Genomic DNA, 13,293 nt, shown 5'->3' with positions numbered 1-13,293 from the left:
TACCGGTAACACCGTCTAGCCTACAATAAGAGTGCTTCCTTTAATCTTTAGTGTTAGTCCTTTTCCTTACGTTGAACAGCCCTGTTGTGTAGCCACTTTGAATTAGGTGTTGTACTGTATGTCTCCACGGCTTGCCTGCAAATGTGTGATCAGAGTAAGGTAAGATAAACGTTACTCGATCCTGTACTTCTATATAATCATAATTTGTTTTATTGCCATGTAGTTTTTCAACATAGTCTACTTAGGAATATACACCATGCCCGAATGAAATTCCTAGTATGTTGAAAAACTATATGGCAAAAACAAATTCAGATTCTGATTATAAAGAAGCACAGGACCGAGTGTAATGTTTATATCTTACCTTAGTCTGATCACACATTTGCAGGCAAGCTGTGGAGGCATACAATGCCAAATTGCCTCCCCAAATAGTTGTTGTCATGAACGGAACATTTCTAGAATAGGTGAGAGAATAAGCTGCTAGAATAAGCTAGCCAGCTAGCTAATGGCAATGGCCACTCCTCAGTGGCTAGTTTAGCTGTTAACGTTAGCTAGGCTACGCTAACGTTAGCTAGCCATGAGCTGTAGTAGGGATGTGACATGATCTTCTAAAAATCGAAGTCATTAAATTATTAAAAATCGATATTATAATTTGATAAACGTTTGTTCGTCTTGTCTTCTAAAAAACAAGTTGCCTTGTTTTTTGCGGCGCGAGACTCCACGAGACGAGAGAAAGGCACGCATGGAAGACCGTTTGAGTACTGTAACCTAGGATAGGTGAGACTCGACCAGACCAGACACACACGGCTAACACAGCCAACGAAAAGTTCTGTGTGGAATGGCAAAACTGTCGAATGTGTACTTGAGTGTACCCGCAACGTCTTTTCCGCGGCAGGACTTATTGTCAATAGACTGCGCACCTGTCGATATGCTCATATTTCTAAATTAAAATATGAAGAAATAGGATAGGCCCTATTGGCTGGAAAAGTCGCTCAGACGAGCAATAATGAGATGCGATTTTCAAAGAAAAATCCATTTTTGCCCAGCGATTTTCGAATAGCAGATTTGCCAGAAAGTCCCATCCCTAAGCTGTAGCCATAGCCCCCCCTCCCTACTCTCTTCACGTGAATTGAAAGTAAAATCGGACTCCTCTAGACTCGCTATGTGCTGCGTGAGCATGCGGAGGGCCAGATAACAGACACTTGTTTGAGTTTGATGAGTTTGCGCTGATATGCGAAAACTAAATAGGTAAAACTATAGTGGGTGCAGAACACAACGGTGTGGCGGTGTTTACGTAATTAGTGTTGCATGGTGTATCGATACTAGAAAAGTACCGCGATACTCTTGTCGTCAAAAACGGAACAATACCCAACTTTAAAGTATCGATTCTTTAAGAAAGACAGTGTTTTAATAAGAGCCGTATATATTGAGTTCCGTTCATGCGACAGTGAAGCAGTGTAGAGCTCTGCTTCTCTCTCCCAAGATCCCCGAGTAGCGGGGCAGTATGTGTGTGTGTGGGCGCTCTCTCTCTCTCTCTCCTCGCTCTGTCACTCTGCAGCGAGCGCAACAGTTTTTTCATATGCATGCAGCATCTTCGAGAGGACGGTAGCTAACCTGAGATGGCTACAAGTACAAATGTCGACCGTCCACAGCTTGTCAATAAAGCTGATGCACGCAGCGAAATCTGGCATTATTTTGCTTACAGAGCCGACAGTGAGGGCAAGCCCACGGACATTACAAAGCCCATCTGTGAACGATGCTTCAAATCTATACAAACCAAGGGAGCCAATACGACTAACCTGGCAAAGCATCTTGCAGACAGACATGCCGACAAACAATTCAAAGAGCGACAGGTTAGCGAATGTGATGGAAGATAAGACACACACAGCAGCAACACCAGTACTGTAACTGAATACAACCTAAGGATATTTAGTCTACCTTATGTTTGAATGTATGAATGCACAATACATTTATTGCACCAGATGATAGCTAGAGAAGCTAATATTCATCCGTAGCATGAGACTTTTAGCTAGCATAGCTGCAGCCTGGCTGCAAGCCTAGCTCTCTGCCTAGCGCACGTGTGACAAAAAAAATCAATACCTGCTCCGACCTCCTAGAGCGAGAAAACTGTTAACCGTGAGACAATTATCTCTTCTGATAATTTGGAATAGCAAAAATGCTTCAATAGGCCTGGGTTAATTAATACTAATAATAATAATAAGCTTTTCAAGTTCTTCTGATTATCTCACAGTTTGCAAAAACATAGGCATAATTTATTGTACACACAGACAAACAAACAGGATTCCAAACCACCCAGTCGAGGCAGCCTTCCCTTCCAGCTGTGTTTTAAAGCTACAGGAAATATGATAAAGACTCAAAAGATGCAAAAAGACTGAACAGAGCACAAAAAAAAGCCAACAATTTAAAGTTCCATGTTCTGTCATCTATTATTCCATTACTTTTCCTTACGTGTTAGATTTTCGCCGTGGTATCGTTTCGATATCGGTATCGAGAATTTTTGGGCAGGTATTGTATCGAAGTCATAATTTTGGTATTGTGACAACACTAAAAGTATTGACTCAGTTAATACACGGTGTGTGCCGTAACACCGGTAACACCGACAACCGTGACAAGCCTAGCATGTTGTCAGTACAATGGCAGTGGAGTGGGCTTTTCTAGTTTTCAAATGCTCTGAAACTACTCTAACTCTGCAGAAAGCACAATATCTTGATTCCAGATGGGAGTCATAGCCACTACTACTCCAACAACATGTGAAATGTATAGCCCACATCATTACTAAATGCATGAGATATAGCTTCCTACCAAATCAATCAATTTAATGTTCATATAGTACATTAAACTCATCCAGCTGTAGGGATGTGCACGGTTAACCGATTTCTCGAGTACCCGAGTAGGGAATCTGCTAGTCGGAAAATAAACACTACTCGGTTAATCTAAAGGCTATACAATATGGCATGTTTGGCCGTGAAAGCGCGCATTTCTGAGCGCCTGTGCCCTTTTTCAATTGTTACCAAAGAGGATAGAGCGTTGGCGGCTGCCTGGAGAAAAGCGCTGTACTGTATATGGAGTCTTTTTAAGAGCGCTCCGGCACAGGTCCATGCGCGTATAGCCTACTCGTTTTCCAGCCTATAAAGAAATATTGAATGAATAGGCCTGTTGTTCAATAAATCTATTTAGTTTTGCATGGACATTTCTCTAATGAAGGCTTGACGCCGAAACATCCATTATTGTCCAATAAATTGGAAATAGGCAGTGAGTGCCGCGGTGCTTTTTAGATAACGCTAAAAATTAATTCACTTGTTATCCGGCATCGGCAGTAAAGGCTTGGTTTAATACTTAATTTATATTAGTAAATTAGAGGTCTGGTTGCATATTGTAGGCTTAGAGTTTTCAGAGTAGCCTAACGATAGGCTTAATAGGCTATGAGCTGGGCAGTGCATCCACATTAAAAGGCTGCGTTTTTCGATTCCGATAGCTTCATGAAAACCTGTGGGTTATTCAATCTGATAAGTAATGCATCCAACCACACATCAGCTTTTAAATATGTTTATTTGCAAGGGCATGGACGAGACATGAAAGCACCGCCACGGTAATAACGGCGGAAAAAAACGTTTTCCCCTCCGAGGGGGCCGGGGTTAAATGCGCTCTGTCTGGACGGTATCTTTTTTTGAGTAATCTTTTTTTTGAGTAATCGGTTACTCGAGTAGGATCAGGTTAGGTTACTCGGTTTTAAAATTAGTCGAAATTCCCATCCCTATCCAGCTGAGTATGTCTGTTGCCCTGCTCCTTAGTCTAAGTCCAAAAAATGAATGGGTGGCTGTATTTGGGCGGCTCTGTGGCGCCCCCCTCGGGTCGCAGCCAGCAGGGGGGCGGGTCGGGGAACTCCGGGCTCTACCCCGCACACCTTAGTCAAAACCCCATGTCTCTAGCATAGAGCCCCACACAGGACCTGGCTTCACTCAAAATGTTCTTTTAACTTTAACGACGTGGATCCGTCCTATGATTCAAATCTGCTCCAAAATGTAATGGGTTCTTCCTTGGCTAATACTACACCCCACCAATGAGTTTCATGAAAATTGGTCTGGTAGTTTTCAGTAGAATCACTCACAGAATCACTCTCACATACACACACCAGCCAACATTAGGCCTACTCTCCGCCCAGAGGTAAAAACAATAACAATGGTTCATCATGAAGAGAAAGGATACTGTTTATCAGAGAAGGAAGCCAATTTACATTGTGGTTTAGCCTATTGCCAAATTGTGCAATATCCATTCTATGTCTATTGTTAAAAGTAGTGCCGAATAGGGATGCAACGATAACCAGTTTAGTGATAAACCACGATAAAATGTGATTAAATTCATCGCGATAAAATGATCACTAAAACCGTGTTTGATTACCATGCTTTGAAAAACTCACTGTACTGTCCAGCATCAACTAAAACTAGTCTCCCAGACACATTATTTTAATATTTATACAAACAAAAAGTGCAGTACTGCTTATTTTATTTGTGGTTTTCAATATAAAACTTGGTGAAATGATTTCAGTGTGTGTATTAGGGAAGGGTTAAAAAAAAAAGATTCATCGATTCTGGATCGATTCAGAATCAAATGATTCAGAATCGATTCATGAATCCCAAAATCGATCTTTTATTTAATGAATGAATGAATAAATGAAGGAATGAATAGTTAATTAATTCATTCAATGATTCATTCATTCATTCATTTTTGGAAATCAATATCGATACCCTGCCCTAGTATTGATGTGTTGCATAACTTGGCAGTCATGTAATTAAGGTTACAGCAAAAAAAAAAAAAAGGTTTTAGTAACACTAACCGAATCGATATTGAATAGAACAAATTTGTGTCAAATGGCACAATCTGTGCTAGACTTTACCCAACAGACAGCTGCTATGACAAAACTGTTGGCGAAGTCAGCCAAATTCTGACATGTTTCCTATTAGCCTGGCGGGCATACGCTGAAAAAGACAACTAGCAAGGTGGAGAACAATTCTGTCAGCTTCAGTTCAATCTCACGGTTTGTGGGTTTGGGTATTCATAAGGCCATAGAAGAATGCCCCGTACTGCTGACTGGTTCACAGCACACGTGCAAGCACTGAACCTGGTGTGATCAAACCTACATTTTTTGGAGAGGCATCTGCCTGCAGGCCTACCTTCTCAAGACACAGTGTTGCTACACCACTCTCAGGACACACCATCGCCACGCCCACACCACTCTCAGGACAATGTGTTGCTACACCACATAGCAGTATTACGCAAAAACTACCGTAGCGATTTTCACAAAACTCGTGGAGGTGTGTAGAATGGGCCAACCTAGAACCCATAGCATTGTAGAGCCAATCTGAATAACTGGGGGGATATACGAAGGAAAATTAACATTTGTTCCACTTCAAATACACCTATTTTACTAAGATTACCACACTGCCCGGCAGCCGAATGGTTAAGGATTTGGACCGTCAGTGTGACGACCCGGGTTCGTGTCCCGTTGAGGATGACTTTGTTTTCCCCCCGAATGATGGCTCTTTAGAATGAGGAGTCAAATTGATTTGCTGTTTTCGCAAACAATATTATCTTATCTTTCTATACATGTAAAACAAAATAATATTGGATTTATGACAAACAAATTAGATCAACAGTGATTGTATTAGGCTTGGATCCAAGTCGTTGCGCAACCTACCACCATCTATCGGAGCAGTTCGCTCCTACACTGTCCTGAGCGTGGCGGTGGGCATGGCGGTGGTGTGTTCCGAGAGTGGTGTGGGCGTGGCGATGGTGTGTCCTGAGAGTGGTGTAGCAACACACTGTCTTGAGAAGGTAGGCCTGCAGGCAGATAGTCGTGAGTTTTTGGCCGAACACTCTGGTGTCGACCCTACACCAAATTATAATTAGGGATGGGTATTGTTATTGATATTTATACAATTTTCAAGACTGTTTAACAATCCGAGTCTTTATCGATACCACTATCAATACTTAATTCTTAACAGAACTGGTATGGTAGCCTATTTGAACTGGTGTTTCAAAACATAGGCTAAGTGTTTTGTTTTCTCACTTAAGTGTTGGTTAATGTCTAAGAGAAGGTTAGCTAGCTTGAATGCAAATAAAGGTAATTTAGCAAGCCAGCTAGTGCTAACAAAATCAACCTGGGCCGACAACAAGGCTCGCAATATTAGTGCTAATGACATCCAAATGTAGATAGTTAATGCAATGACATTAGCTGTCTAACAAGCTAACTTAACAACTAAACAATGACAATCAAATGTTCATAATATGAGACGTTCGACTGTCACTTTGATCACGTTTTTGGATTATTATCAATTGGTTTATTATTGTCAATGAACGGGACTTCCTAAAAAGTTGGGGTGCGTGCACCATGCATACCTTGGGTGGAGGATGATTGTCCCGCAACAGTAGCCGGAGTTGGCGGTGTTCTGACTCGAAGACAGTGGGTCTAACTGATGTGCAACATTGAGGTGCTTTAGCACTGACCTTGTGTTCCTCCATTAACATAAATGGCATTTCGCTTCCTCCTTATCTTTGGCTTTACTGAAATGTATCCAAGTCTTTGACAGATTTGTATGTTCAGGTTAAGCCATCCTAGAAAGCAACAACATGAGAAATGAAGCTAAGAAGGGAATGAGTGGAGCAATTCAATTCTTTGTTTAGTTTAACGGCTGTTGGCAGCCAATTCAATTTAATTAGGTGGGCTAGCTTGCAGAAGATATTCCCACTATTTCTTTCTTTCTTTCTTTCTTTCTTTCTTTCTTTCTTTCTTTCTTTCTTTCTTTCTTATTATTCTCCCCACTTTTTTGAACCTTAACTAGTTCTTCATACTTTGTGCTAGAAACTTCATTCAAACTTTAAAATGTTCATGACGTTCAGCTCTTGAACGGATCCATTCAGATTTTTGATATTTTTTATAGTTTTTTAGTAATGTAACTTTTAAAACTATTTTTTGTCCCATTGAAACTGCTTGAAACTGCTTTTGGAATGTTCAGAAACTTTGTTTTTAGAGTGGTGCTAGCAGTTGCTTTGAAAATATTCACACATTTTGTAAACTGCTGACACTCCTACAGTTTTGAAAGCTCACACACATATTATACATCAAAATGTTCACACAACTGTGCTGATTCGTACAATGTAAGTATCTAAGCAGTGTGACTTATACTTTTCGCTGTATGATGATTTGTTCGGCAACTGCGCTCCTCATTGAAACGTATGGCAACGCACTCTAGCTTTTGAGCTGCTAATTTTGCATTTTTACTCTTTTTCTAACTTGTAGCTATGCCTACAGTTTTAACAGCTAATACACATATTATATATTGAAACGTTCCCATAACTGTGCTGATTCGTACAATGTAAGTATCTAAGCCGTGTGACTTATAGTTTTCGCTGTATGACGATTTGTTCGGCAACTGCGCTCTCCATTGAAACGTATGGGCCCACACTCTACCTTTTGAGCTGCTAATTTGGCATTTTTACCCTTTTTCTAACTCGTCGCAATGCCTACAGTTTTTAAGCTACACGGACATATCATAGCCTAAAATGTTCAGCATTTTCTCAGGATTCCTACGGTGTCAATATCTAGGCTGTGACCTTTATACTTTTTGAGAGAGAGCTGCCTGAAGCCAACATGCCTTTCCATTGAAGTGAATGAGAGGATGCTCAGTGTCAGTTGGGATTTGAATTTGGGGACACGTGCAGGCTCTCTGTACAGGCACCCTTTTATGACTACTCTGGTAGCATTCATATTCATTCCTTCCTTCCTTCCTTCCATCTTTCCTTCCTTCCTTCCTTTCTTCCTTTCCTTTCCTTCCTTCCATCCATCATTCTTTCCTTCCTTCCTTTCTTTTTTTCCTTCCTTCCTTCCTTCCTTCCATCCATCCTTCCTTCCTTCCTTTCCTTCCTTCCTTCCTTCCTTCCTTCCTTCCATCCTTCTTTCTTTATTTCCTTCCTTCCTTCTATCCTTCCTTCCTTCCCTCCGTCCTTCCTTCCTTCTTTCTTTCCTTCCTTCCTTACATCCTTCCTTCCGTCCTTCTTTCCTTCCATCCTTCCTTCTTTCCTTCCTTCCATCCTTCTTTCCTTCCTTCCATCCTTCCTTCCATCCTTCCAGCCTTCCTTCTTTCCAGCCTTCCTTCCTTCCATCCTTCCTTCCTTCCGTCCTTCCTTCCATCCTTCCTTCCTTCCTTCCATCCTTCCTTCCATCCATCCTTCCATCCATCCTTCCGTCCTTCCTTCTGTTCTTCCTTCCATCCTTCTGTTCTTCCTTCCATCCATCCTTCCTTCCATCCTTCCTTCCTTCTTTCCTTCCATCCTTCCTTCCTTCTTTCCTTCCATCCTTCCTTCCTTCTGTCCTTCCTTCCTTCTGTCCTTCCTTCCTTCTTTCTTTCTCTTTATTTCTCTTTCTTTCTTTCTTTCTTTCTTCCATCCTTTCTTTCTTTCTTTCATCCATCCATCCATCCATCCATCCATCCATCCATCCATCCATCCATCCATCCTTCCTTCCTTCCTTCCTTTCTTTCTTCAGCTATTGAACTCAATAAAACTATGAGTTATGATGAGTGGTCTAATCTATTTTTGTGTGTAGTACTAGCAGTACTTATAACAAACACCTACTGCTTCTCACTGCTACCGCTTCTAACCTCAAGTTCCATACAACACCTCCACAGCTACTGCTCCGCCCCGGGTGGGATATAGACACATGGTCTCCAATGAGGGGTGCATGGGGATGGCCTGGCAATCACTGACCTGCCCCCCACAACCTCTGACCTGAGGGGGCGGAGTCTCGCCACCATCCACGCCACGGCCCCACAACTCAGCCCCCGAGTGGGCTAGAGACACATGGTCTTCACCGGTGCGGGCGGGTAGGTGGCCCGGAGAGGGGTACACTGTCCTCGACCAGCTCTGACCTGAGGGGGCGGAGTCTCACCACCATGCCACTATCTATGCCAAGGGCCCCACAACTCAGACCCTGATTGGGCTAGAGACACATGGTCTTCACAGGTGTGGGCGGGTAGGTGGTCCAGAGAGGGGTACACTGTCCTTGACCAGCTCTGACCTGAGGGGGTGGAGTCTCACCACCATGCCACTGTCCACGCCACAGACCCCACAACTCAGCCCCTGAGTGGGCTAGAGACGCACGGTCTTTGCCGGTAGGTGCATGGAGATTGCCTGGTCCATAGTAGTTCTAGCAGTAGCTGTTACATACAGCTGCAGCAGCTAGCCCACCTCACATTTTCTCCAGAAAATGTACTTTCTAGTTCAAAATGTTATTAGACAACCAATGTATGTTTGTGCACCAGTGGTTTGATTTAATGACATGACCATAATCTCTCAAGACATAACGTTGTGTTATAGGATCCGCTAGTCTCGATAGCGGTTTCGATGAGCTCGGGCCATATTGATTTTAGGGTTTTGAGAAATTTGGAACCGGGTCCTGATAGACGCGGGTCCTGATCCCCATCCCTAATTATATAGTAATTATAGGCTAAGTGCTGTAGCAGAGCCAAACAGCAGTCTACAAAGACACATTTTTCACAGAGGAGATCAATCACTTATTCCTCTCGATTTAACATAGCAATAAAGCAATATTTAAATGGTTAAAATCTTAAGAAAATGTAACATACTTTAAATCTTTTAAAGAAAATGTTAAATTGTTTGATCAACGATTAATCAATGTCTAAGCAGTAGGGCAGTCTGTAGGCTAAAGGTGCCTACTGTACAAGGATAATTGTTTTCACTGTGTTCTGCAGTGTGTGTGTGTGCGTGCGTGTGCACATACATGTAATGTCATGTCTTTTCAGTCCCTGAAGGCCAAGCATCTCCTCTGTCATCTCTCTGAGGCCTGAATGGGTCTACTCCACTCAGCATCAAAGGGAAGAAGAGGGGAGGCAGGCAGGAAGGCAGGCAGGGCAGCCCTACCCTGAACAATAATTACTCAGCTGGATATCCAACATCCTTCATCCTGATGCTGAGGGAAAAGATCCTGTAGCGGGGACTGGTCAAATACAAGGTTGTATTTAGAGAAATTATATCAGTTAAGATATCGGTTATCGGCAATGAGAAGCAGGTAAATTACGGTTATTGGTATCGGTTGAAAAGAACGCATATTGTGCCTCACTAATCTTTAATCAAATCTATATAAGTTTACTGTATATGAAGGAAGGTCCTAAAGAGCATTAACTCAGTCATGACCTAGCCTATACTGTGCCTTGTTCATCCTTCTCTGTAGGCTTGAATCCTTTTCTTTCCTGAATTCCTTTTCTCTGTTTTTGTCTGCTAATGAGCAATTGTATTAGCTAGATTGTCATGCAGAAGCATGTCTCAGAGGAATACCCTTATGCTCATTGGATTAAAAAATAGGCTTTTATTTCCCCAGTGCCCTTCTGTGTTTGCCTCCAAACATCTGCCTCTTCACATATCATAAATGTCCATCTATTTTCACCATAATGGGTGCATAAACATGTTGCACCATAAGCTTTATTAAACAACTTCATGTAATACGCTCAGTATTGAGTATACATTTAAAAGGCTGCATTTAATTGCCGTCATAAGCAACGAAAAATGGGTAGCCTACTGTATATACTGCCAATTTGCATCTCCCCCTCTCTATGTTAACAATAGGATCTTTGGGGAATACGAGCACTATTATATTGAAAAACAAACTTTTTACACAAGTCATAGCATTTCTATAGTAGGGCTCTATAGTAGCATGACACACCATTATCCATCACACCTGATGAGACCCCAAACCTGGACTCATTAGCATATCAGGAGATTACATATCACATACTGTATGTGCTGTGAAGCAGTCCTGTGTGCAACACCACACACTCTCCTTGTTACCACTGTAAAAAAAAAAAAAAACACTAAAACCTCAACCACAACACATGGCTGGATCCCTGACTGGTGAGTCAAAGGACAAACACCTGTGTATCCATATTGAAGTGAACAGGTGCAGGGCGGCCACTTGGAATAATTGTCAAAATGTCCATCCCATTAAAAGTACCGGGTGGTCTAAGCCTAGCTTAAATGGGCAAACTGATACTTCAATGTTATCTAGGACTAGAAGTATTGTTCCGAAACCCTGTTGCTGGATAATGATATCAGGCTTCTGATGCTGGATATTGATATCAAGCCTCTGGAAGTCTCATCATGTGCCGTATGTGAATGTGCCACTAAGCATATGCCCACCAAATCAAATTTGGTCTGAGATGACGATTGTAAGGTTCCAGTTGATTGGATTTGCGCGTGAAAATATGACAAAAACGTCAACATAGAAGGATGCTGGAAGGTAGGCTACATTAGCCAGGCTAGTGGGCCCATAGGGGTACTGCATGCTGTAGCTAGGCTACACTAAAATGGACTCAAGCCACTTGAACGGTGCGAGGCAAGGATGAGTGATGCCCAGGATGAGGGGGTGACAGAGATAATTGCTGAATGCGAAATTGTTATGTGTTATTCTATCTGGATAAATGAAATAGCGTAACAATGACTCTAAAAAAATAAAAAAGTATATAACATGTGGTTTTAGAATGCAGCTGACCGCATCGTCTGGCTCCCATTTGTGCCAAATCCGTTTTTAGCCGAATGTAAAATCCTTTCCCTGCCTGATAGTAGCTAGCTGAGAGCTTACCATTACCTGTGAGAGGGTGACCACAGGAATGGGAGTAAGCTAGCTAGTCGGCGTCGTGATCTGGCTGGCGTTTAGCTACGTGTAGGCTACCAAGACAAATACTCCTCGGCTGTAGATGTGATATAACCGTTAATAACGTTCAAATGATCTGCACATAATAGATAACATATTTGAGGAGCTACTTCTCACAGTCTGTAATCTACAACTAGCTCGCTAAGAAATGGTCTTAAAGATCGATGTGCCCCGTGTCAGGTGTTCACTGAAGAGGAGTCGCCACTCATCGGTCCACGCATGCAGTATTTCACGGAATGGACGCGAGCTGTGAAGAACCCCCTTCTTCGGATGGGAATTTTCAATTCTACAGACGTATTTTTTCATTTAAATGACCATGTCAATATTCATGAAAACAGGTGTAGTGGGAGCTAACTTAACGTTATTTTCCTGAAATCACCGCTCGAGGAAATTAAAGACGCTACTAAAGAGGTGTCCAGCTTCAGAGGGTAACGTTAACAAGCTACATTTTCAAATTTTACAGCGACTGCAAATATTTTACCATATCTATCAAGCAAGATAGCTTGCCTTACCTGTAGAGCCCAGAAGAAACAAGGCAAAAATGATATCCTTCGAGTGGAGCATTGCAACTCCTTAATTAGCCCACGTATTTCTTGAAAGCTCTCGTTGCTCCTGATGTTTTCAGAAATAGTTCAATACATTCCAATGTATTTCTTTTCCATATGATAGCGTCGCTAGATACTGTAGGTAACGGTTCGCAGTCGCAGCTCTGGGTGATGAGCGCCAGCACACTGTTCAAAAGAATGAGTGACAAGCCATAGCCTTCTTACACACGTAAATTAATCCGCCCGCCCAAGCGGAATAAAAAGGATTTGCTGTGAAATAGTGCGGTGTGTGCTATGCGCTGTGTGTGGAGGACATAGCCACCACTCTAATTATTATAGAATATGGACAATAATACAATAATCTAAGCATAAAACCCAAATTTGTGATAGTCAATAATTTCACCTCAAGAGATACATCACAGGGAGGATAGGATGGGTAGAATATAGTAGTAGGCCTATGGGCTGCGATAAATGAAAATGGAATAGGCATTCCATGGTAATGGAAATTGGTTGTGGTTGGACGCGTCTATTCAACTCGTCTATTCAATAGTAATTTAGAGTAAAAAAATAAAGAAAGAAAAAGAGTCCAATAGGCCATATAGACTGCAGGCAAGAAAGCTCAGACAGCTTCAAATATAATGTTAAATCACTGGTAAGATAGAAAGGCTCTCCTCTGTTTTCTCTCAATCTGAAGACAATTCCATGGCGTTGTGCAGCATCCATCTTTAAGTGAGTGATACGGTATGCTACATTTCGTCATCAGTAGTAACATCATCTAAAGTAACATGATTGACTTCAAAGGCTATCCCAGCAAACATGCGACGTCAGGGAGACGTTCAGATCATGTCTTAATAACGTCCGTCGGTCCAGAACCCCATTTGTACGTCTGCTGGACCCCTCAATATTCGAACGTCTGGCTTGGACCCCTCTAAGACGTCTCTGGGCGTGCAGAACAGGTTCAATATCTGAACGTCTAAAAAAACTTTCTATTAGGCTAGGATTTCTACA

The 13,293-nt window shown here is 42.1% G+C and overlaps 1 protein-coding gene across 4 annotated transcripts in view; it reads right to left on the bottom strand.

Moving 5' to 3' along the window:
* Positions 1–12,374, bottom strand: part of ncam1b (neural cell adhesion molecule 1b) — a 110,525-nt gene extending 98,151 nt beyond the window's left edge. For all 4 annotated transcript variants that reach the window (XM_084442058.1, XM_084442061.1, XM_084442059.1 and 1 more), the window contains exon 1: positions 12,253–12,374. In XM_084442058.1, the coding sequence (XP_084298184.1) occupies positions 12,253–12,304 (52 nt within the window). In that variant the 5' untranslated portion in view covers positions 12,305–12,374. The remainder of the gene's footprint in view (positions 1–12,252) is intronic.
* Between the last annotated feature and the right edge of the window lie 919 nt (positions 12,375–13,293).

Source organism: Borostomias antarcticus, assembly GCF_949987555.1.
Source record: "Borostomias antarcticus genome assembly, chromosome: 1".
Taxonomy (NCBI): Eukaryota; Metazoa; Chordata; class Actinopteri; order Stomiiformes; family Stomiidae; genus Borostomias; species Borostomias antarcticus.
This window is presented reverse-complemented; position numbering and strand designations above follow the sequence as displayed.